The 23,496-nt window shown below is 43.6% G+C and overlaps 1 protein-coding gene across 1 annotated transcript; it reads left to right on the forward strand.

The window, feature by feature from the left end:
* Positions 1–15,606: 15,606 nt before the first annotated feature.
* Positions 15,607–22,797, forward strand: LOC115664814 (pleiotropic drug resistance protein 2-like). The gene is made up of 18 exons (XM_056313208.1): positions 15,607–16,299; positions 16,880–16,968; positions 17,081–17,165; positions 17,268–17,558; positions 17,656–18,647; positions 18,783–18,943; positions 19,088–19,191; positions 19,294–19,456; positions 19,543–19,611; positions 19,731–19,873; positions 20,139–20,471; positions 20,574–20,864; positions 20,963–21,046; positions 21,166–21,299; positions 21,393–21,620; positions 21,735–21,906; positions 22,008–22,262; positions 22,375–22,797. The coding sequence occupies exons 1-18, from the start codon at positions 15,814–15,816 to the stop codon at positions 22,642–22,644; spliced, it is 4,350 nt and encodes a 1,449-aa protein (XP_056169183.1). The 5' UTR covers positions 15,607–15,813; the 3' UTR covers positions 22,645–22,797.
* The last annotated feature ends 699 nt before the right edge of the window (positions 22,798–23,496 follow it).

Consider the following 23,496-nt stretch of genomic DNA (forward strand, 5'->3'; position numbering starts at 1 on the left):
CAAATATTTGATGGGATCATTCTCAGTTACGAGTAGGATCCGATGATGGAGTGTGTATTGGCGTAAGCGGTGTAATACCCACACCAAAGCCGCACATGTTTTTTCAACTCCGGGGTAATTTATTTCGGATGAAGTAAACTTCTTACTGAGATAGTATACCGCACATTCTTTGTCATCGCTTGGTCTCTTCTGAGCTAGCAAGGCCCCTAACGACTCATCATGAATAGTCAGGTAGAGTATTAACGGCACTCTAGGGACGGGTGGCACCAGGACCGGCGAATGAGAAAGATATTGTTTTATTTTCTCAAATGCCTCTTGACAATCAGTATCCCACTTAACTTTGGCATTTTTCTTCAAGAGCTTGAAAAAAGGTTTAGCCGTCTCAGACAATTGAGAAATGAATCTCGCCACATAGTTGAGTCTCCCTAGCAAACTCCGAATCTCTTTGACAGTTGAAGGAGGCTTCAAATCACAAATGGCCTTAACCTTTGACGGGTCAATTTCAATGCCTCGACTACTGACCATGAACCCCAATAGTTTCCCAGATTTTGCCCCAAACATACATTTGGCGGGGTTAAGTCTTAGCTTGAACCTTCGAAGTCGGTCAAACAACTTCCGCAACACCTCGATGTGGTCTTCTCCATGTTTGGATTTGGCAATCATATCGTCTACGTAGACCTCCACCTCCTTATGCATCATATTGTGGAACAGCGTGACCATTGCTCTTTGGTACGTTGCCCCGGCATTCTTCAAGCCAAAAGGCATTACCTTGTAACAAAAGGTCCCCCAAGGGGTAATGAAGGAGGTCTTACTTTTATCTTCTTCTTTCATCCGAATTTGATTATAGCCAGAAAATCCATCCATAAAAGAAAATAGCTCAAATCCCGCGGTGCTGTCAACCAACACATCGATGTGAGGCAGCGGGAAGTCATCCTTCGGACTTGCTCGATTCAGATCGCGGTAGTCAATACAAACCCTGACCCGACCATCCTTCTTCATAACGGGGACTACATTGGCGATCCAGTCAGAATAGTGCGACACTTCTATGAAGCCCACTTTCAACAACTTCATGACTTCTTCTTCGATCTTCTTGGATAATTCGGGCTTTGTTCTTCTGAGCCTTTGTTTCTTCGGCGGGATACTCGGATCAGTTGGTAGAGCATGCTCTACAATTTCTCTATCTAACCCCGGCATATCCGCATATGACCACGCGAACACATCTTGGTATTCTTTTAAAAGGTCAACCATCCTTCTAATCTCGATTTTAGAAAGGCCAGCTCCAATCTTGATTTCTCTAACATTCTCCGAATCGCCCAGATTTATTGTAATTGTAGGCTCTGCGGTCAATGGCTTAGACTCTTCATGCCGAGTCCAATCTTGTTCGATGGTTTTCCAATCACAGTCATCCTTGTCATCCTCGGTCCCAGAGGAATTTTCGTCGAGCAAATCCGACTCACATATACCCCTATCATGATCATGTGAAATGTTATGCCTGAGATGCCACAAAGAAGGTTAGTGATTAAATTGGCAAATGTTATTGCAACTAATGATATGCATGCGTTTTGAAATCATTTTGAAAGAGTTTTTGAAAATGATGGATCCGTCCTCATATCCTTGGACGTCCCTATTTGCAAATGATTTTGGAAATCAGGAAGCGTGCGGAAGTCCAGGCCTCAAAGCATCATCATCAGTCTGGTTTGGGTACTTCCACACGTTCTTAATAAAACATGACTATGATTTCATTAATAAGATAGGGCCGTTTACATGACTCAAGGTCCTGGACCGACGGCTCGCAGTCCAGGACTTTGATTACAAGGAGAAACAACACCTAGACCTAAATGAACTTCCCATGGAAAGGATGAACACGGACACAAACTAGACTAAACGGGAAAGAAAAGCAGCATCCCTACTCAAAAAGGTTGGCGGTGGCAATAGAAGGCTCGGCCTCTTCATTTTTTGTGATGGTACAAATGCACTCCCCCTCGAAAAGATCGACGAGACTAAGAATGGCCTCCTCTTCCTGTAGCAGCTTGGGTGGCCCCCGGAAGATTTCCTTCAACTCTGGCAGAAGTAGGCCCTTCTGACCTTCCCCTAATCCAAATAAACTTCCTCGACCTCCGCAACTTCCCTGATTAGCTAGGCCTCCGTAATCACCATGGTCTTTGTTGCTTGCCTGGCCGCTATAATTAGTATGGCCACCACGACCACCACGGCCTCCCTGTTGACCTCGTCCTCCGACACAGCCTCGTTCTCCATGGTTATCTCGGTCACCAGAATTGCTCCCATGATAACCCAGGCCTGTCTTCCTGCGCCACTTGGAGACCCGGAGGGGTTCTTTGATACCTTGTCCATATAATCCCAGGCCGGTTCCGGGGACATGACCATTTTCGAGCAATACCTTGCTCGACATGAGCGACGGCTTAACCACGTCTAGGTCTCGCATGATGGTCCCAACGGGCACATGGACCATCGAGACCAACTCCAGAGTTTGATAACTCGATTCAGCCTTGTCCTCGGGTTCTACATATGGGATTGCCGTGTCGTGAAAAACCTTAAAGTCAGTTTCCCCGTGAACAGTTACCAGCTTCCCGTCCACAATGAATTTAACCTTTTGGTGTAGGCTCGAGGGTACAGCTCCGGCGGTATGTATCCACGGTCGTCCCAGTAAAAAATTGAAGGCACTAGGAATATCTAGGACTTGGAAGCTGACTCGGAAAAGGACTGGACCAATCAGTAGTTCAAGCTCAACCTCACCAATTACTTCCTTTTTCATACCGTCAAAAGCACGAACGGTAGATTTGGATACTAGCATTTTTTCTTCATTTACCCCCAGACGACGAAGGGTAGCAAGTGGACAAATATTTAATGCCGATCCATTGTCAATCAATACTCTTGCCACCATCCTATCACGACACTTTACCGAGATAAGTAGCGCCTTGGTATGGTTGCGACCTTCAACGGGAAGTCTTCATCGGCAAATGAGATTTGATCTTTCAATAAAATGGACCCTACGAACTCCTCTAGCTGACTATCATCGATATCTTCTGGCACATGCACTTCATTAAGGACTTTCAGTAGTGCATTTTTGTGCTTCTCGGATGTTTTAAAAAGATCCAAAAGAGAGATCTGGGCAGGCATCTTTCTCAATTGGTTCACGACATTAAATTCGCTCGTTTTGACAATTGCCAGGAACTGCTTCGCCTCCTCGTCCGAGATGGCTTTCTTCTCGACTACCCCAGCAGGTGCATAGCAACGGCCTGAACGTGTGATGGCGTCAATCTCGTCCGTCTTATAACTCCAAGGGACTGCCTTGGGGTTGTAACTCGGGGTTTTCTCTATTATCAAGTCCTCTTCATCCTCAGGCGGGAGCTCAATCACGATTGGCTCCATGACACCATCACCGATCTCTAGGGTAGCAAACTCCCTGGCCATAAGATCGACGACTAGATGCTCGACATCTCCCTCGTCTGGCATCCATAAATCCTCCTCGACAGATAAATCAATTACCACAGGGGTAATCGTGCCAACCATTTCTTCGTTAGGCTCGAGCGGGTCGTCCATACCTCCCCACCCATCGGGAACGACATCCTTGGGATCGATGAAGAAACTAGGTGGCGGTGAATACTTCACAAGATAGTCCAATTTGCCGCTAGGCTGACCCAGTGTGTCAACCACTTCCCCTTTCTTACGAGCGAGTTTTATGAACTCACGATGCACACTGCTAACTTGAAGCCCAAGGTCAGCACGCGAGTTCTCTTCTTCACCGGCGGTTACGATTAGACTCTCCGACACACCCTCGTCGGTCGGCTCATTAGTTTCTACACGCTCAGCGGGCGTGTCCTTTGACTTCTCCTCAGCCGTGATGGTCGTCACATTACCTTCCTTCATACTATATATTACCCCCATGTCCACCATCCGAGCGATACATTTCAACTTTTCTCCCATCGGAATATCCTCCCCATCCTCGAAGTGTCCAGCTGACACTAGTATTTTATAGAGTCTGTGAACATCCACATTAAATGTGTGCTTACTCTCGCCACCCTTCTCAATAACCACGTTGACATTCTCAGCATGATTAGGCAACGGGTTTTGTTGAACATTAGGGGTCGGATCCTTAAAGGATAAAATGCCTTTGTCGAGCAGATTCTGAATCTTGATCTTAAGAGTGAAGCAGTTGTCCACATCATGACCTTTTTCGCCTCTATGGAACTCACAGGACTTTGACAAATCGAATCCGGGGAATCTTGGAGGATTATCCCGAGGCACTTCTTTAGCTATCATTCCCCTTCTCAACAGCATGGGCAACAACTTGGATAGTGGCCTAGGCAGGGGAGTAAATTGCCTCGGTGCTCTCCTTTTAAATTCAGGATTCTGATATGCCCTCTCTCGAAACACAGAGGGGCCTTGAGAGGATGAGGCAAGGGGCTTCGTCGTGACTGGCGCTTGTACATACGCAATCTCCACATCCTTTTCTTTTCTATTCGGGACCTTCCGACTAGTCCCTTCGTTCAATCTACCATCATGCATGGCCCCCTCTATCCTCTCTCCGACATCTACCAGCTGAGAGAAGGTCAAGCATCCAGAACCCACCAACTTTAAATAGAAATCATTAGGCAAGGCTTTGAGGAAAAGATCCAGTAGCTCCTTTTCACTGAGCGGGGGTCGAACTTGAGCGGCGAGAGTACGCCATCTTTGAGCGAAGGCTCTGAAGGATTCACTTCTTCTCTTTTCAGTTCGAGTCAACACTTCGCGTGTGGGGGCTATCTCGGTATTGTACTTGTATTGCAGGACGAATGCCTCAGCTAACTCCTCCCACTTCTCGAACTTCTCGGGCTCCGACAACACGTACCATTGCAATGCAGGCCCTGTCAGACTCTCTTGGAAAGTCTGAATCATTAATGGGACATTCTGGGCATACCTCGCCATCCTGTTCAAATAATACTTCAAGTGGATCTTTGGATCTCCAGTTCCATCATACTTAGTGAAATCAGGAATCTTGAACTTCTCAGGAAAGCTCATCTGTGCATATCGAGACAAATCCTCGATCATATGCTCTTCGTATCCTCGTAGCGCACGGAGTTTCTCTTCTATCTTCGCGAACCTTTTGTTGTGTTCTTCCTCCAAACGGGCGGTGACGGCTTCCGAAATGGGGTCTAGTTCAACCACTACGGGTGTAGAACCCAATGCCTCCTCAGTAACATTCCTTCTTGCGGGTCCTTCTACGGGCTCGGGAATAGCTTGAGGTGGGACTTGACCAAGCATTCGGCGCGCTAACGCGGTCCTCATATCATTAGCGAATTGAGTGAGCTGAGCCGCAAGATCATTGATCTTGTCATCGAGAGCAGCGAAACGGGCGTTTTGCTCTTCAATATTCATTTGCGTGGCCCTTGATCGTGTCCGAATTGGCGATTGCCTCGAAGCCGTAGTTTCGGCACCTATTTTTTTTTTATAAAATAAAACAAAAAGAATGAAATTAGTACGCGGTGAAGTGACAACACGAAAGTTGCATACCTTTTAATTTTATATTTTCTTACGATGAAACTGAGATAAGAAACTTTTTGCACAAGCTGCATCTCATGTAAACGGTTTCTTATAAAAATTTCACTGTAAGAAATCATACAATTAAAGGGAGTAACACATAGTGATTGATTAAAATGCCCATGTCATGTTCCATTCAACCTACAAAAGAGGGAATTTCACTAATTACATCAAAATTTGTGAAAGGAGATCCCTATACATCCGCTAAATAGTAAAAAGCATACCTAGACATTTGCCCTAAAAGTTCATGAAAAGAAAAAGCAGTATACATCAATTCCAAGATAATTAAAAGAACACCCTAAAAGAAACTAATAGAACATGACTAGTCTTGAATATAGGGCCTCTTCATAGCATGTTGCGGACGCGCTTGTAAGCTTTCTGCCAATGTTCTGCCTCAACCAGGGCTTCGTCCCTTTCTCTTATGATCCGCCCCATTTGAGTCTCCTTGGGGGTTGCAATCACGGGAAATTTTGGGATGGTGACGGCGAGCTCAGGCTCGACACGTCGCGCTATGTATTCCTTCGATGCATGGTGCTCCTTCATGGATCATTCTAAGTCGGTGGCTCGCTCCACATCCTTCGGTTGGCAGCGGTAAAGTAAATCGATGATTCGTTTCACCTCGTTCTTCAATTCCTCGAGTTGGTCTCCCTTGATAACCCCATTGCGAAAATCGAAACGAAATAAACCCGATTTTAGAGGAGGAGGGGTTTCTTGAAGCACATAGAATTGACGGGCGACTCTTAAAGGATAATAAGAAGTCGATCCCGTCAAACCTAAGAGTGGAATTGGGTCACTATGGCCGCTTGTAAGGCATACTTTAGGAAAATGAACCCAAAGGGCTTGCCAAAGAACTTGTTTAGGTGTAAGATTCTCGAGGAAGTCTACCCAATTACGAAAGGTCCAAGGACGAAGGAATTTTTCTATCTCTTTGAATTGGGTAAGGGGATTTATGTCCTTACTAACATGAGGAATGGCTAAGTTTCCACCGAATTGTTTCAAGTGAGACACAAACCAGACTTGGAGAATACCTAGAGGGGCTCTAAGGGCTACACGCTTGTCCTTCTTGAAACGATTGAGAGAGATGAACATTTCGGCAAGGATCATGTTGGTAAACCCTCTGAGGACGAGGATCCCATCGATAACATGGATGACAGTGGGATCCATTGTTTTTTGAGTGAAGGGAAAGATGACAAACCCGAAGAAGGCTAATAGGAAGACCTTAGCGGATTCGGCTCTAGGACTCGAAAGGAAGCTATGGAATCGTTGTTCAAGGAAAGCTAGTGGGAGACCCTTGGAGTTTCTATTGAGGAGTGTCCTAATTTCGGGCGGCGGGACCCCTAGAATTTGACTCAAACGAGGGACTGGATCCACGCCTAAAGAAGGATCGACGACACTAAGGAAAGGGACATCGCCTATGATGATTCGAATTTCCTCCAAAGTCGGGGTTAATTCGTGACGATCAAACACAAAGGTTGAGGTTTCGGGGTTCCAAAAGTGGGCCAAGGCCTTGATCAATGTCACTTGGGGTTCTATATGTAAGAGAGAAAGGAGGTGGCCGACCTTCTTTTCCACGTAGTTCTTCTTGCTTGGGTCGAGAGCATCCCACATGTCCGACAACACTCGCTTTGGGATCGGGAGGATCCGAAGTTCATCGAGGCCCATGATATCTAAGCCTAGGGGCATTTAAATCAATCACTATTTATTACGAAGTAAATTTAAATTCGCATGAAAAAAAAAGGGTTGCGATTATTGAACGCGAAGGAGGTACAAACCTTTACCCAAAAATGGTGGATATGTCAAACACAAAAACAAATCGCATGCCGACTCGTGAAGCTCACTAAAGGTGGGAGTTCTAAAGGCTAAAGGTCCCCATCCCAAATAGATCAAAAGAGTTTTTCCCATTCCGCACTTACGTCGGACAGTCCTCTTTATCACTATTTGAAAATGGGCGGAACCAAAAGGGGATAGCCATGGGTCCTTCCCCGCACGGTTTCCACACTTTTGGCACCTCCTATGGATTTCCTAAGGCGATCGGGGTTTTAGATCGCGGTTTGTGTGTGCAAGGTGTAGTGCTAAAGCAGGTAAAAGCATGCACAACAGTTGATATCAAAACAACACTTCAATTTTCATTCACATATACGTACACCCTTTACACCAACCTGCAAAACAAACATGTCAACAATCAATTCACCCCTTATAACTCCTAACCTACAAAACCATTTAACACAATGTTAGTGGACTTACCTTAGCCTTCACGAAGCGCTGTCACAAGACCACGTTAGTTAACAAACAATCAAGTTATATTAGGCCTAAGTCCTCAAGTCCCCAGCGGAGTCGCCAAGCTGTCGCGACCTCCCTAAACCGGCCCCGCCGCCTAAGGGGTTAGGCTAATGGATTACTAAGTTAAACCTAGCTCGAGCTCTCCCAAGCTCATACCAATTCGCGACTTAAGTTAAAGTTATTAACATGGAAATCAATTTCACTTAGGAGTCGCCACTAATCAGTTTTTGGTGGGTCGATTAGACACCCAAGCAAAGCAGGGGAGAAATGCTTTACTTCTACGAACCAGAGATTCAATGGGTACGGGGACTTGATTACACTAATTGACCAACTAGTGCCCTTTCGGTACCTAATCTTGCTCAATTCACCACCTAACGTGTTCACACTAACTGGGAGTTTAAAAAATTCATTCCTAACCAAGCTAAGGGAAGCAACAATCACTACATGAACCTAACATGCATAATCAACCACATGCGAGTTTAAATTAAACATGCAATTCAAAGCGTGCGAATCAAGCGAGGAGCAATCAAACATACGCTAATCACACAAAAAGGGAGAGAAAAGCAATTCTGAAACCCAATTTCCAATTTTTGGATTTTCGAAATTTTTCTATTTTTTTTTAAAATTTTCGTTTTTTATTTAAAAAAAATAATAATTCCCTAAATCGGCCTATGCTCGGTTTACGTGAACATGAAACAACTCAGAATATGAATATTACGAGAACCGGGCTCAAATCAACCGTTTCAAGATCGAAACTTGGTTTGGGCATTTCGTCGAGCATTTGGTGTGCATTAAAATGCCCCAAATGGCTTCCTCGAGCCATATTCGTGGCCTTCAATCTTACTCCGTGTGTAATATCAAGTGGAACCAAAGTATCAAGGTTATATTATCACATGCAAAGAACAAGATTAGCTAGAAATCACAACCTAAAACGCACGAGAACCAAGTTGGAATCGGCCTCCAATATGTGGGTTCGGGCTGCTTTTGCAAATTTGGGTTTAAACCCAGGTCAAGCAAACCTGTTGCATGCCCAGGTTTAAGCCCCGACACTCAACACGTGCAAGATCTATGGGAAACATCACTTCATTTGAGAGAATATACGTAACATATACTTTTAAATGAAACAAACATCATGGAGAATGATCAAGCGAACACGTCGAAACAACCCCCCCCAAGAAGCATACATGCATGGTTCATAATGACTAGCCATGAATCAATGTGGGTTAGCTTGGCTTTTGACTCAAGTTGCAAGCGATCTCATGGTTCACACGGGGCTTCAAAGACCAAACCAAGTGGATCTCAGCCTAATTTGTACACCCATATAACATTCATCAAGCTCACGAAGGTAGAAAATGCATGCAAAGAGGAGTATCAAGTCAAACATTTAGGGCTCATGAAGGAGCTAACACTTTAGAAAAATTCCAGCCTCAGAAATCAGTTCTCTGGGCTGGTTTTCTCTTGATTTTTTCATAACTGAAACATATTCAAAATTGAACAAAAATACATGTAGGATACTCACCTTGCTTCCTAGTTTCTCTTTGAAGTATCCCTTGGCCGAGGGAACCAAAAACCTGTCTTCCAAGGGCGAGGGGAACTAGGCTTCTTCAAACTGGAAAATGAGATCTGCAAAGAAGGAACTGACAACGAAGGTTTTTGTTGGTCTCCAAAACCAGAATCAACGACCTCCTTTTCTGACTAATTTGACACTAACACAAACTAGATGTATTCTAGTTTAATTTTCAAGTCACAGGTATCCTCATATATTCCTCATGTCTCTCAAAAACTCCCACTTTCCCTCACCAGTAACCGTCTGACTTCAACACTTCGAAGATTTCTGGGTTTCTCTCTTGACCCGAGAATGGGCTGCTTTTCGAGGGGATTTTGGGTGGCTTCCCGACATCCATTTGGGGCGTGCGACCTATGGTTGGAAAGCTCTTTGAATGTAGTTCCACTCTCTAGTTGAAGGTTTTGGCTAATTTTGGCTCGAAGTTCACGAAAATCTCACTTTCCTCTCCAAAAGTCAGTCTGGAACTTTTCTGGGTTTATGTTTTTTTTGAGTTGCGTCTGAGGGTGAGTTTTTCGAACGACCGTGAACTCCCTTCCTCTTGTCTCATCCCTTTATTTTTATCCCCCAAAATAACGTGCTTCAGAGAGCCTATCCATCAAATCCAACCCGATTTTTAGCCCGTGATTGCCCACTTACCAAGCCTGCAAACTGAGTCTCTTCACCAACTTTCTGACTCCAAAATCATCATAATTTGCAGCTGTTGAGTGAGCAGGTTTGACTGAGATTATCACGTGTCTTCAGCAGCTTATCCCTGGTAAATTTTTGTCCATTTGCACTCCTAATGATGGTCTCACACCTCGGCCAGAGTTCACGCTGATCGGCTGGCTGAGTAGGATATGGTGGGGCCACAAATTCGGCTACTCAGCAGCCTCGAATTGAGACCAAATCGTGGACCGGTTTTTGGAAGCTAATTTAAGTGCTTTAATCCATTCATTTGGTCGGAATTTTTGATCAGTTTGAAATTTGAAGTATATTAGTTTAAGATGATAATCAGAATTTGCAATTTTCCATGCCCAAGTTTGCAGGAAAGTCCCTCAAAATTAGCCACTTTCTTGTCCGAGAATGCCCGATTTGAGCCAATTTAGTCCTTTTGGCTTGATCTGATCAATTTTACCTTGCCCGTTTTCAATTTCAAGCTTGATTAGGGGTAAAATGATGATTTAAGGGCTTGGGGGCAAATTTTACAAATTTTGCGATTTGGTCCCCCAACTTTTGGAAATTGTATTTTGGCCCCAACTTGCTGGTTCATTTGCAATTTGATCCCTCAGGTCTCGGTTAGCTACACTCGAATCCTTGGCCCTTGCTCTTCCGTTTTTTTTTTTTTTATAGAATAATTCCAAAATATTTTTGTGGAAAAACAAGCTCCAATTTTTTTGAAAATGATTTTTGGGCAAAAAATTTAGGTGTCAACAATAAGATTGTGATTCAAGCCTTTGTCTTGTGAAATATCCTTAACGATCAGATTTCCCAATCTGATATTTCCTTTGCCGATTATCTTTCCTTTGTCTATTCCTGCGAAAGTGACATTTCTTCCATCTACTTGAGTAAGACTTTCAAATTTGGTGCTGTCTCCTGTCATATGTCGTGAGCAGCTACTATATAGATACTACTTGTTTTTCTTCAAAATCACTAGCAATCAAGAAGAATCTCATTTTCCCTTCGGTACCCACATATACTTGGATCCTTTCTATTTAGACTTTAAATTAGTATCAAATCTCCAATGAATCTTTTTGGGCTTCATTTGCTCATTTGGACATTCTAGTTTGAAATGACCATATTCATTGATGACTGAGCAAACGGGAAATTGTTTGCCAGTAGATTTTGTGAAATGCCTTGCATAATTATTCTTATAACGATGTACGTGAGGTTTTTGTTGTAATCTCTTTTTGGGAAAATGATTCTTCTCATTGTCATTTTTCTCGTATCTTAAACCACATTTGTTGTAGTGAGGAATCTGAATGGAGAGAATATACTGCAAGGTTTTTGAACCGAGGGAAAACTTGGTACTAATTTTTGAAATCTTTTCCTTGAGAGTGCTATTTTCAGCTTGAGAAATTTTATGTTCCCTCATTATGAGATCCATATATTTTTTCAAATCAAGAACAACTTTGTAAGAAACATTTTCAGTTGTAAGATCAAGGTTTTTTGGGAAAATTACCAAAAAAGTCCTAAACCTTTTGCAATTGTGCCAATTCAGTCCTAAACCTTTTTTTTTTGGCCAATTTAGTCCTAAACCTTTTGCAATTGTGCCAATTCAGTTCATCCGGCCACTTTTGGTCGGCGCTGATGTGGACGCCGGCCGACGCCGATTGGCTGACGTGGTAATTTTTAATAATTTTTATATTATTTTTTGAATTTTTTTTGAATTTTTTTCTCTTTCTTTTTTTTTTTTGCCTATCTTCTTCCCCGGTCACCGGTCCGGCGACCGGCGAGAGGCTGAGGCTAGCGAGGTCCACCTCGCCGGCCATGGGCAGGGTCAACCTCGCCCGGTGACGGCGAGGTCGACCTCGCCAGATCTGGGCGAGGCCTCGCACGGCGACAACAAGGCCGCCCAGATCTGGTGAGACCTCGTCAGGCCATGGCGAAGGCGAGGTCTCGCCAGATCTGGGTGGCCTCGCCGTCTCTGGGTGAGGCCTCGCCGTCGCCAGGCCGGGGGCAGCCTCGCCGTCGCCGGGCGAGGTCTCGCCCAGATTTGGTGAGGTCGACCTTGCCCGGCGACGGTGAGGCTGGCCCTCGCTAGTGCCGGCGAGGGCCAGCCTTGCCCATGGCCGGTGAGGTGGACCTCGCCGGCCTGAGCCTCTCGCCGGTAGCCGGACCAGGGAATAAGATAGGCAAAAAAAAAAAGAAAGAGAAAAAAATAAAAAAATTCGAAAAATAATAAAAAAATTGTTAAAAATTGCCACGTCAGCCGCTCGGCGCCGCCCGGCGTCCATGTCAGCGCCGGCTGGCTAAAAGTGGCCGAATGTACTGAATTGGCACAATTGCAAAAGATTTAGGACTGAATTGGCAAAAAAAAAAGATTTAGGACTGAATTAGCATAATTGCAAAAGGTTTAGGACTTTTTTGGTAATTTTCCAAGGTTTTTTTTATCAGAAATTTTTTTTGAAGCCTTTTTGTGTTCACCAAACATTTCCTTCAAAAATTCTTGCATTCATGAGTCAGTTTATAATCATTTACCTCATTCTCCTCTTCACATTTAGAATCGGGCATTGGGTAGAGATTTGCTTTATCATCAAGATTTGCTTCAAAGGTTATAGCTTTCTTACCTTTTCAGTTGCTTTCCTCGTTCATGTGCTCTGCTACATAAGACATCAACGTGCCTATAGCTTGTCCATTGAGGTGGGTTGAATCTTCATTGTTTCTCAAATTGAGGTCTTTATGTTACTACATTCTCTTGGAAGTGCTCTCAGTAGCTTGTTCACATTTTCTCCATTAGTGAGTGTTTTTCCATGGTTCGCCAGACCATTCACTATTTTAGTGAATTTTATGAACATCTGGATTATTGTTTCATCATATTTCATTCTGAATGGCTCATAGTTTCCAAGAAGAATGTTCATCTTTGTCTCCTTCACTCTATCGGTTCCTTTGAATGTAAGAAGGAGGCGATCCCATATTTCCTTAGCTATTACACAAGAGGAAATTCTCTTAAATTCAGATGCGGCCAGTGCACAATATAGATGATGTTTAACTTTAGTATTATGAGTAGCTCTTATTTGAACTTTTTCTGCAAGAGCAGTAGCAGCTGCAAGATCTTCAACTTGAGCTTCTTGTCCTTCTCGCCGAGCAAGAACTTGGGCTAACATTGCTATACCATTTTCAATTACATCCCACACGGCTAGATCTATTGCCTCAATGTAGGATTGCATTTTGCTTCCAATATCCATAGCTGGTTCCATCAAAGTAGGGCGGTTTGTTGAGAGCTTGTGAATCATTTGTAAAGAAACCACCAAAGTTTGCTATAAGAGAGGATCTTTATGCTCAGAAGAAATACAATTTAAATAACAAGCAACGAGATTCTGATACTAATTGTTAAGGCTAACAATACAACCTAAGGGGGGATGAATAAGTTGTTTCAAAAAACTTTGATAGCTTGGCAAAATTGGCAACCACTATTGAAAAATCAGGTCAAGTAGATGTTTTAAGTAAGGTGAGCAGATTGTGTGCTAAAACAAATATGACTAAGAGAAAGAGGAGCACACAATGCTCTATAGTGGTTTGGCTCTATCATAAATTTTACATCCACTGTCCATATTAACAGCCTCAAGTTGGGCTGCATTGCACTAATAATCTGCTAAACACATTAAAAAAAATGCTAAACAAGTTACAAGCGGCAAGCACTGATCCTATTCAATGATAGATCACTTTATCAAGATTCAGATGCTGCTATCACTCTTGTACACTTGATTTTTCACATGATTACAATACAGCAAGAACACAACAGTGAAGATCTCGAGAGAGTGAAGTAATATCAGCTAGGAGTTCAGCTTAAAACAATTTTTTGTTTCGATGTATTGCACGTCTAACATTCCGACCTAAAATATCTTCTCTTTTATAGACATCTTCATTCATTCTTCTTGTTGAGGTGTTTCAAAGAAGTAGATAGCCATTAGAAATTCGTTGGTGCGGATGTTCAAAGATGGGACTGCCCATACAGTCTTTTTTTAGTGAATACTTGCCGATTAGCCCAAAATAGATTCTACTGCTAATGTCTTGTTGTCGATGCCCTTGACAATTCTGAAAGAAGCCTTTTCCAAGTTCCTGTGACGATTTTGATTCTTCTGCTTCGGTTTCCAATCGACAACGGCTATATTTTGATTTCTCAACAAACATCTTTTGATGGTCATTATACCAACATCACCAATGACAAGATATCCATAGCATTCGACCCTAACATCGTCATCTGCCGATTTTTAAGTATGTTGGTGTTGTTTGTGAGTTAAACAGATTTGTGATTTTTTTCCTTTATGAAGATCACTTTTGTCTTTAATACATTGTCACAAACATCTGCAAATATCATAATAAACATTATACTAATGATTGTTTTGGGATTATCAAAATATTTTAAGATGTTTTCCCAACAAAATCTAGTAACTCAAAGCTTTTTTAACATGGTTGTTTTCCTTTAATTTCATTCTTTTGATGAAAAAACTAGCCTTAAGCTTAATCTCGGCGAACCCTTCTTTGAGCTATACACATGATAACCGCGCATAAAAGTGGCCGCGATTTTGTGCACACATTACTCCGATTATCAAAACAACATGTTCACCAAGTTCGTTTAGATTCCAAACCATATCACACTTTAAGGAAGTGTGGCCTTGTGCTCGGGTCGCAAAAGAAGACAACGTCCTGGGTATTACCCCATCGATCCCTCGTCCCTTGACTAATTATCTAATTGTGATGGAACATGAAGATGGCCGTAATCTGTGATATGACGAGATTGGTGGGATGTGAGAACGTTACCGAAGGCAAGCATATCTAAGTTACTAGCAGTAAGGATATTTAACTTATAATAACATTTTTCTAGCAAAAAAAACTTATAATAACAATTATATGTACTGGTTGTATGGAAAAAAATAAAAGAAAGAAGTCCATTAACGGCAAATATACCAATATAATTGATAATTGTTATTAGCTGGAAATCTGTACCACGAGCCCAATTAATAATTTCAAAATTAGATAAAAAGTACTCGAAATTTTGACATGTGGCTCTTGAGTCCAGGGAGGCAACCTTAGTAAAGTTATCAAGTAGCAGTCACCAGTTGACCAGAATTAAAAAAAGTAGGAGTCATCAGACCAAGGTACGGACCGCGGTCCTCGATCTCATGCCGCCCATTAAAAAATATTGCCCAACAAAAACGATTCCACGCTCACCATTTAATATTATGCGCTCGCTCGACATCGTCCGCAGGATCGGACCTCCCCTTGACGTGTGAACCCTCGTCGCCCCCGAATCCGACGGCCAGGAGATTTCCTTCTGGAACGGCGCGAATGAGGCGCGAGACACCGGATCCTCTCAGCGCCTCTCGCAAGTTAAGCTCAAAGCCCAAAGCCGCGGGAACTTCTTGGCGTCTCATTTTGACCGACGACCAACACGCACCCATACACGCACATTCGCATTCCTGTTCTTCTTGCTCGGCATGATCTTCTTCTTCTTCTTTAACTCTCTCTATATATAAAGCTCCTCCAGAACCACCTCCTCATAATATCTCACTCTTGCTCATCCTCTGTGTCCTCCAAGTTCTCTCATAAGCACACGCGCAGAAAGAAGAAGTGTGCTTCTGCTTCACCATGTGCATATAGATTCCTTCTTTGGGAGTTCAGTTCTCGTTCTTCAAGTTCTTGTTCGAACTCTCGTCCGAGAACTTCACCCGAGGAGTATTCGATACGGGTTTCACGTGTGATCCGGAGAGACAGAGGCGGGTTCGACAATGGCGGCGGCATTGGCCGGGGACGACCTCATGCGGCAGACGAGCAGGAGCAGCCGCGGCAGTTGGCGGTCCACCAGCGTGAGGGAGATGTGGAACGCGCCGGACGTGTTCCAGCGGAGCGTCCGGCAGGTGGCGGACGACGAGGAGGAGCTCCGGTGGGCCGCCATAGAGCGGTTGCCGACCTACGACCGGATGCGGAAGGGGATACTCACCCAGGTGCGGAGCAACGGGAGGGTGGTGCACGACGAGGTCGACGTGACCAACCTTGGGACGCAAGACAAGAAGGTCCTGATGGAGAGCATACTCAAAGTGGTGGAGGAGGACAACGAGAAGTTCCTGACGAGGCTGCGGAACAGGACTGACCGGGTCGGTATCGAGATCCCAAAGATCGAAGTGAGGTTCCAGAACCTGTGCATTGAAGGGGATGCTTATGTGGGGACAAGGGCACTCCCAACTCTGCTCAACGCTACCATGAATGCTATTGAGGTTGGTTTTCATGAGAATTGTTCACTTTCTCTGATGTTTCTTTTTCATGTTCAGTTGATCTTGAGCGTTGTTTAGTGAAATATCAGTGGCATACTCAAAAGATTTTGGTGTTAGTCAGGTAAGATTGCTTAGGTGACTAGATCGGGTAGAGGTCTATGGTTTCGTCTGGCTTTCAATTGTCTTAGAGACTTTAGGAGGAACCAGTTCTTGCGAGTTTCGTATATGTGGCTGCGATACCGCCTTTGACTATATCGAGTAGGCAGGTTCGGCAGGCATGAGATGAGGGAAGATATAAATTTGATTGCAAATATGCAGGCAATAAGAGGGCCTTTTAGTGATATGATGCGTCTTTATTGCTTAAGTAAGTAGAAAAAAGGAAAGCTGATGTTATGGGAAGCTGAAAGAGGTAGGGACGAGCTAACACAACCTAAGAGCGGTTCAAATGTTGAAGCACAAAGATCGATAAATCAATCTGTTTGTTTCTTTTCATGTCTTCCGGGTGACGGCAGGGTCCGCTTCCGTAGATGAAGTGAATTTCATATTTTCTATGCATCCTCAATAACAATATTTATGTCAACAGGGAGTTATTGGTATGATCGGACTCTCTCCATCGAAGAAGAGAGTGGTCAAGATACTTCAAGATGTCAGTGGCATAATCAAACCGTCAAGGTGAATTCATGGATCCTCAACTTGAAGATCCTAGTCTTACTGCTTACATAAACAAGTGCAGTTCTACGTGCTTCATTTGGAAGCTCATAAACATGAAAATATTCATTTTCAGGTTGACCTTGCTTCTTGGACCTCCTGGCTCTGGAAAAACAACACTGCTACAAGCACTTGCCGGAAAGCCTGAAGATGATCTCAGGGTTAGTGAAGCATTTGACCTATCTGGATGCATTTGCTTGCTTAGTGTCTTCAGGTTCTCTAGTTCTTAGCGTGAATTAATTTGTTCTGTTACAACGATACAGATAACTGGAAAAATCACCTACTGTGGCCACGAATTCAAAGAATTCGTTCCTCAAAGGACCTGTGCTTACATTAGCCAGCATGATCTTCACCACGGTGAGATGACGGTCCGTGAGACACTAGACTTTTCGGGCCGTTGCTTGGGAGTCGGAACTAGGTATGAGATGTTGGCGGAGCTGTCAAGAAGAGAGCGAGAGGCAGGGATCAAGCCAGACCCCAAAATTGATGCTTTCATGAAGGCCACTGCCATTACTGGCCAAGAAACCAGTTTGATGGCGGACTATGTCCTCAAGGTTGGTTTGCAGAATTTGTCCATTCAATCCTGCTTCAAATTCGATGTTTCATTGTACGAGCTTGTGTGGTAGGCTAAATCTCTAATGTTTTTGGCAGATCCTCGGATTGGATATTTGCGCTGATATCATGGTTGGAGATGACATGAGGAGGGGTATCTCTGGTGGACAAAAGAAACGTGTCACCACAGGTGAGATGTTGGTTGGACCGGCGAAAGCGTTTTTCATGGACGAGATATCGACGGGGCTGGACAGTTCCACCACTTTTCAGATTGTGAAGTTCATGAGGCAGATGGTCCATATCATGGATGTGACCATGGTCATCTCCCTCTTGCAGCCAGCTCCGGAGACTTACGATCTCTTCGATGACATAATATTGCTCTCAGAGGGTCAGATCGTCTACCAAGGGCCGCGAGAGAGCGTTCTCGAGTTCTTTGAGTACGTGGGCTTCAAATGTCCAGAAAGAAAGGGGGTTGCTGATTTTCTGCAGGAAGTGACTTCCAAGAACGACCAAGAGCAATACTGGTACAGGAAGGACCAACCTTATAGATACATCTCGGTGCCTGAATTCGTGAGGGCTTTCAATAGCTTCCATGCTGGTCAGCGGCTTCTCGAAGAGCTTAGAGTCCCTTATGACAAAACCAGGGCACACCCTGCTGCTCTGGTGAAGGACAAGTATGGAATTTCTAACTGGGAGCTCTTCAAAGCTTGCTTTGCCAGGGAATGGCTGCTGATGAAGCGCAGCTCTTTCGTGTATATCTTCAAGACCACTCAGATCACGATCATGGCCTTCATTGCATTCACCGTGTTCTTCAGAACAGAAATGAAGACAGGCTCAATAAGTGACGGGACAAGATTTTGGGGAGCTCTATTTTACAGTCTTCTGAATGTCATGTTTAATGGGATGAGTGAGCTCGCGATGACGGTGTTCAGGCTTCCAGTGTTCTTCAAGCAGAGAGATTTCTTGTTTTACCCTGCCTGGGCTTTCGCGTTGCCCATTTGGGTGCTCAGAATTCCCGTATCACTGGTTGAATCTGGAATTTGGATCATCCTCACTTACTACACCATTGGGTTCGCCCCATCTCCTGTTAGGTATGACCACTTTTTCTGCTCTCTCATAAGTTGGCCCTTCCTGTTTTGATTTATAAGCTACTAACACCAGTGCGACGAAAATAATCTCTGGTAAGTCCTCTTGCTGACAAATCTCGGTGATTTCTACTTGTGCAGGTTTCTCAAGCAACTCTTAGCTTTCTTTGGTGTGAATCAGATGGCTCTCTCGCTCTTCCGTTTCATAGCGGCTGTGGGAAGAACACAAGTCGTCGCCAACACACTCGGGACCTTCACATTGCTGCTAGTATTCATCCTTGGTGGTTTCATTGTCGCGAAAGGTTAGAAATGTTTTTTTTTTTGGGCGCTTGGCATTGTCATTCTAAACAATTGCTGATAACGGCGTTCGGATACCTCATGTTTCACACCTATGGATTGTTTTTGGTGATAAGCTTCTAAAAATTAACGTGCCCGATGGTGGACAGATGACATTTCAAAGGGGATGATCTGGGGTTACTATGTTTCTCCCATGATGTATGGGCAAAATGCCATTGCTATCAATGAGTTCCTGTCCGAGAGATGGAGCACGGTAAGTTCTCTACAAGGCTTAGGATACGATGGAATTTCAAAAGTCTTCTGAAGATGTTAATATTTCAGGATACATCTAAACTAACTTCTTTTGATGTTGCAGCCTTTGCCCTCCAACTCCTCTGAACCCACAGTTGGAAAGGCCCTTCTAGCGCAAAGAGGTCTTTACAGGACCGAGAGCTGGTATTGGATCAGTATCATGGCACTTTTCTCGTTCTCTATTATTTTCAACATTCTCTTCACTGCTGCATTGACATTCTTAAATCGTAAGTAGATGCTCTCGTCTGGATTTCTTTTTGCAAAGTAAAATGAAAAGTATGTACTGATTTATTGCTTTCCGACTGTATCTCAGCTCTTGGTGATAATAAAGCGATACTCGCGGATGACGATTCCGAGAAGAGGAGACAATCTAGATCAGAAGGTATGTAATTTGTTGTGGTTAGGACTGTCAACTGGATTTATAGAAAAATAGAAATCTGGGATGATGCCTCAAAAAGTATCATGTGCAGATGCTTATATAAGACTGGAATTTTATGACAGGTACTCCTATGCAAGTAAGAAATGCCCGAGCAAACAATGGTATTGTCAGTGAAAGCACCCAGGCTAGGAGAGGAATGGTTCTGCCTTTCCAGCCCCTTTCACTTGCCTTCAACCATGTCAATTACTATGTGGATATGCCTGCGGTAAGTCCAATCATCCCTAACTTAAAACTCCCCAAGTTCCGTGCAGCGATGAAATGACACGAGCATGCCCTAACACAATGACAGTTCTTTCGTAATTTCACATAAAACTTTAGATAGAAACGAGTGACTTGTCAGAAAGCAAAAGGCTAGGGAAGATCTGGTCATTAAAGTGTTTGTTTCAAATATATTTATCAGAATGCAAACTGTAAAATACCTCCACCCAACGAAATATTCAGAAATAAATGTCTGTTTTGGTGTGCTTCAGGAAATGAAAACTCAAGGGGTTGAGGAAAGCCGATTACAACTCCTAAGAGATGTCAGTGGAGCTTTCAGGCCGGGCGTTTTGACTGCATTGGTTGGAGTCAGTGGAGCTGGAAAGACCACACTGATGGATGTCTTAGCAGGAAGAAAAACTGGTGGATACATTGAAGGAAGCATAACTGTTTCCGGTTATCCCAAGAACCAAGCCACTTTTGCTCGAGTGAGCGGTTACTGTGAGCAGAATGACATTCACTCGCCATACGTCACCGTTTACGAGTCTCTCTTATACTCAGCTTGGCTTCGTCTTGCTAAAGACGTAAATAAGGAAACGAGGAAGGCACGTAACTGCGATACTATCTTCTTCATCAACATCTCCTTCAAGCAAGTAAATTGACCTGGTGGAAATTTTGACTAAACGCGAGTTTTCTTGGTTTTGCAGATGTTTGTTGAGGAAGTCATGGATTTAGTTGAGCTTCATCCCTTGAGGAATGCTCTAGTTGGGCTTCCAGGAGTTGATGGACTGTCGACCGAGCAGAGGAAGAGGCTCACGATAGCCGTTGAGTTAGTTGCTAATCCCTCGATTATATTCATGGATGAGCCCACATCAGGTCTCGATGCCAGAGCAGCTGCAATTGTCATGCGTACTGTGAGAAACACAGTGGATACTGGGCGTACTGTTGTGTGTACGATTCACCAACCGAGTATAGACATTTTTGAGGCTTTTGATGAGGTACGGTCAGGATAATTGAAATCTGTGTTCCTTTCATGCAGTTTTAGGATTATCTCTTCAAGATATCCCTGAGCTGATGATGTGTGTTCTCCTTGCAGCTTCTTCTGATGAAAAGAGGAGGGCAAGTCATTTATGCAGGGCCTCTCGGTGAACAGTCTCACAAGCTCGTCGAATATTTCGAGGTGCTCATCTTTTCACTTCAATTAAGAAACACGCATGACTGAAAAATCCATGACTACACCTACCAATGAGGCTGTGTGGTTTAACTTAATAGAGTTTAATTTCTGAAAACCTATTGCAGGCTCTTCCCGGTGTCCCCAAGATCAGAGAAGGCTACAATCCTGCAACATGGATGTTGGATGTCACTGCTACTTCAGTCGAAGCTCAACTGGACGTGGACTTTGCAGAAATCTATGCCAATTCTGACCTCTATAGGTGAGAGACGCGCACTCCTTTTAATTTCTTCAAATTCCAATCATTAATGTGCACTGAACTCGGCGCCTCATTTCCCCCTTTTTTTTTTTTCAGGAGAAACCAGGAGCTCATCAAAGAGCTGGATACTCCACAGCCCGGTTCAAAAGACCTTCACTTCCCCACCCAATACTCCCAGGGCTTCCTAACTCAATGCCATGCTTGCTTCTGCAAACAGAACTGGTCCTACTGGAGGAACTCCCGGTTTAACGCCATTCGTTTCTTCATGACGGTCGTCATTGGTCTTATGTTTGGCTTCATTTTCTGGAACAAAGGAGACAAAATGTAAGCACAAACTATTGCATTCGAAAGATCATTTTCTTTTTGCGAAGGTCGAGCCGCTGCTATTTCCTTGAAGTGTTTGCTCACATGATGTTTCTGTTCCTTTTATCCTGATAGATATAAACAACAAGATTTAATCAATCTACTCGGTGCCACCTATGCTGCTGTTCTCTTCCTTGGAGCCACTAATGCTTCAGCAGTCCAATCTGTGGTGGCAATCGAAAGAACCGTCTTCTACCGTGAACGAGCAGCTGGGATGTATTCGGAGTTGCCTTATGCATTTGCTCAGGTATGATCCTTTTTGTCCATTTCGAATAATTAGAATCTCATTCATTTCATTACAATCATATTTTCTTGTTCTGTCGTTGATTGGTGTGCTTTGTGTATCAGGTGGCTATTGAAACAATCTATGTGGCGGTTCAGACAGTTGTTTATTCCCTCATGCTCTACTCGATGATCGGTTTCGAGTGGAAGCTCGGCAAGGTCTTGTACTTCTACTACTTCATATTCATGTGCTACACCTACTTCTCGATGTACGGCATGATGGTTGTCGCGCTCACTCCTGGCCACCAGATCGCTGCCATCACAATGTCGTTCTTCCTCAACTTCTGGAACTTGTTTTCGGGCTTCCTCATTCCCCGACCTGTAAGTCACCTTACCTCGGTCCTAATTCTAGTGTTCATTCATTTCTCATCGAGAGCATCATCCTCTTTTGTAAAAATGTCATATTGATGCGAAGAATGCTCTGTTGTTGCAGCTGATCCCTGTGTGGTGGAGATGGTACTACTGGTGCTCGCCCGTCGCTTGGACCATCTATGGCATTTTCACATCCCAAATCGGCGACAAGAAGGAAGATCTTACAATAGATGGAGTGGGAGCACTACCAATAGATGAATTCCTGAAGGAGAGCCTGGGATTCGATTACGACTTCCTCGTGCCTGTGGCTTTGGCCCATATCGGTTGGGTCTTGGGTTTCTTCTTCATCTTTGCCTACGGCATCAAGTTCCTGAATTTCCAGAGGAGATGAGAAACTGCATCTCGTTTCGAAGAAGTACAATTTTTGAGCTTTCTTCTCATAGGATTGCTGACTGTATAGCAATATGGTCAAACACATATGGAGATGAGCAGAAAACTGTTCCTCCTCTCTTTCTTCCCAGTACAATTCTTTTTTCTTCTGTAATTTTGCTTGGCTTGATTTCTCATTTTTTGTTTCTGTGATATTGCTGTACGTATAGCTCTTTTTATCCTCGCAAATCTGCTTTTGTACCATCGTATGAGAGATAATGGAAAATATAATCCTTTTACTTCATAAATTACATTTCTGCTACTCTCTTTCTTTTTCCGCTTTAATACCATGCAAAATTTTGCGGGACAATTTTCAAATTATCTCGAGGATTGAACCGTTAGAATCCAAGCAAACATTCACGCAACAAAGACAGCACCAATGCAATTCTCACCCATGAAAACTTATCATCACCTTCTACACCAGCCCAACAAGATGAGAAAGAAGGATAAAAGATCACCCAATGACAGAAGTATTTATATCTTCAATAACAAACAGAGAAAGAGCATCATAGTCTGTGAAAAAAATGTTAGGCAATGGGAAGATGGTACAAAAGAAACCCGAAAAACACAAAACAAGCTTCTTATATATGGGCTCGTACATGACTGGCACGAATCAACAATGAAAACGCTCGACCCATGTCGTGTCATGAAAGCAAACGTTGCATATTCTGGTGGATTCTTCTTTCCTTTTGCATCTGATTTTGCTTCTCTGAACAACCACGCCTGTATATCCCACACAATCTTGACCTCCAAGCCATCTTCAAAAGCCTTCCGCATTGCCCTGAAGTTCCGATGCAACTTCCTCACCTTCAAC

The sequence above is a fragment of the Syzygium oleosum genome, unplaced genomic scaffold (assembly GCF_021117445.2).
Source record: "Syzygium oleosum isolate NSW1041296 unplaced genomic scaffold, Sole_v2.1 Sole_v2.07, whole genome shotgun sequence".
NCBI classification, from domain to species: Eukaryota; Viridiplantae; Streptophyta; class Magnoliopsida; order Myrtales; family Myrtaceae; genus Syzygium; species Syzygium oleosum.

Excerpts from the sequence above, each read along its gene's own strand:
- LOC115664814 (XM_056313208.1), top strand. The coding sequence starts at position 15,814 with ATGGCGGCGGCATTGGCCGGGGACGACCTCATGCGGCAGACGAGCAGG. Across the intron at positions 19,192-19,293 it reads TGTCCGAGAGATGGAGCACG|CCTTTGCCCTCCAACTCCTC; the intron begins GTAAGTTCTCTA and ends TTGATGTTGCAG. Across the intron at positions 19,874-20,138 it reads ACTATGTGGATATGCCTGCG|GAAATGAAAACTCAAGGGGT; the intron begins GTAAGTCCAATC and ends GGTGTGCTTCAG.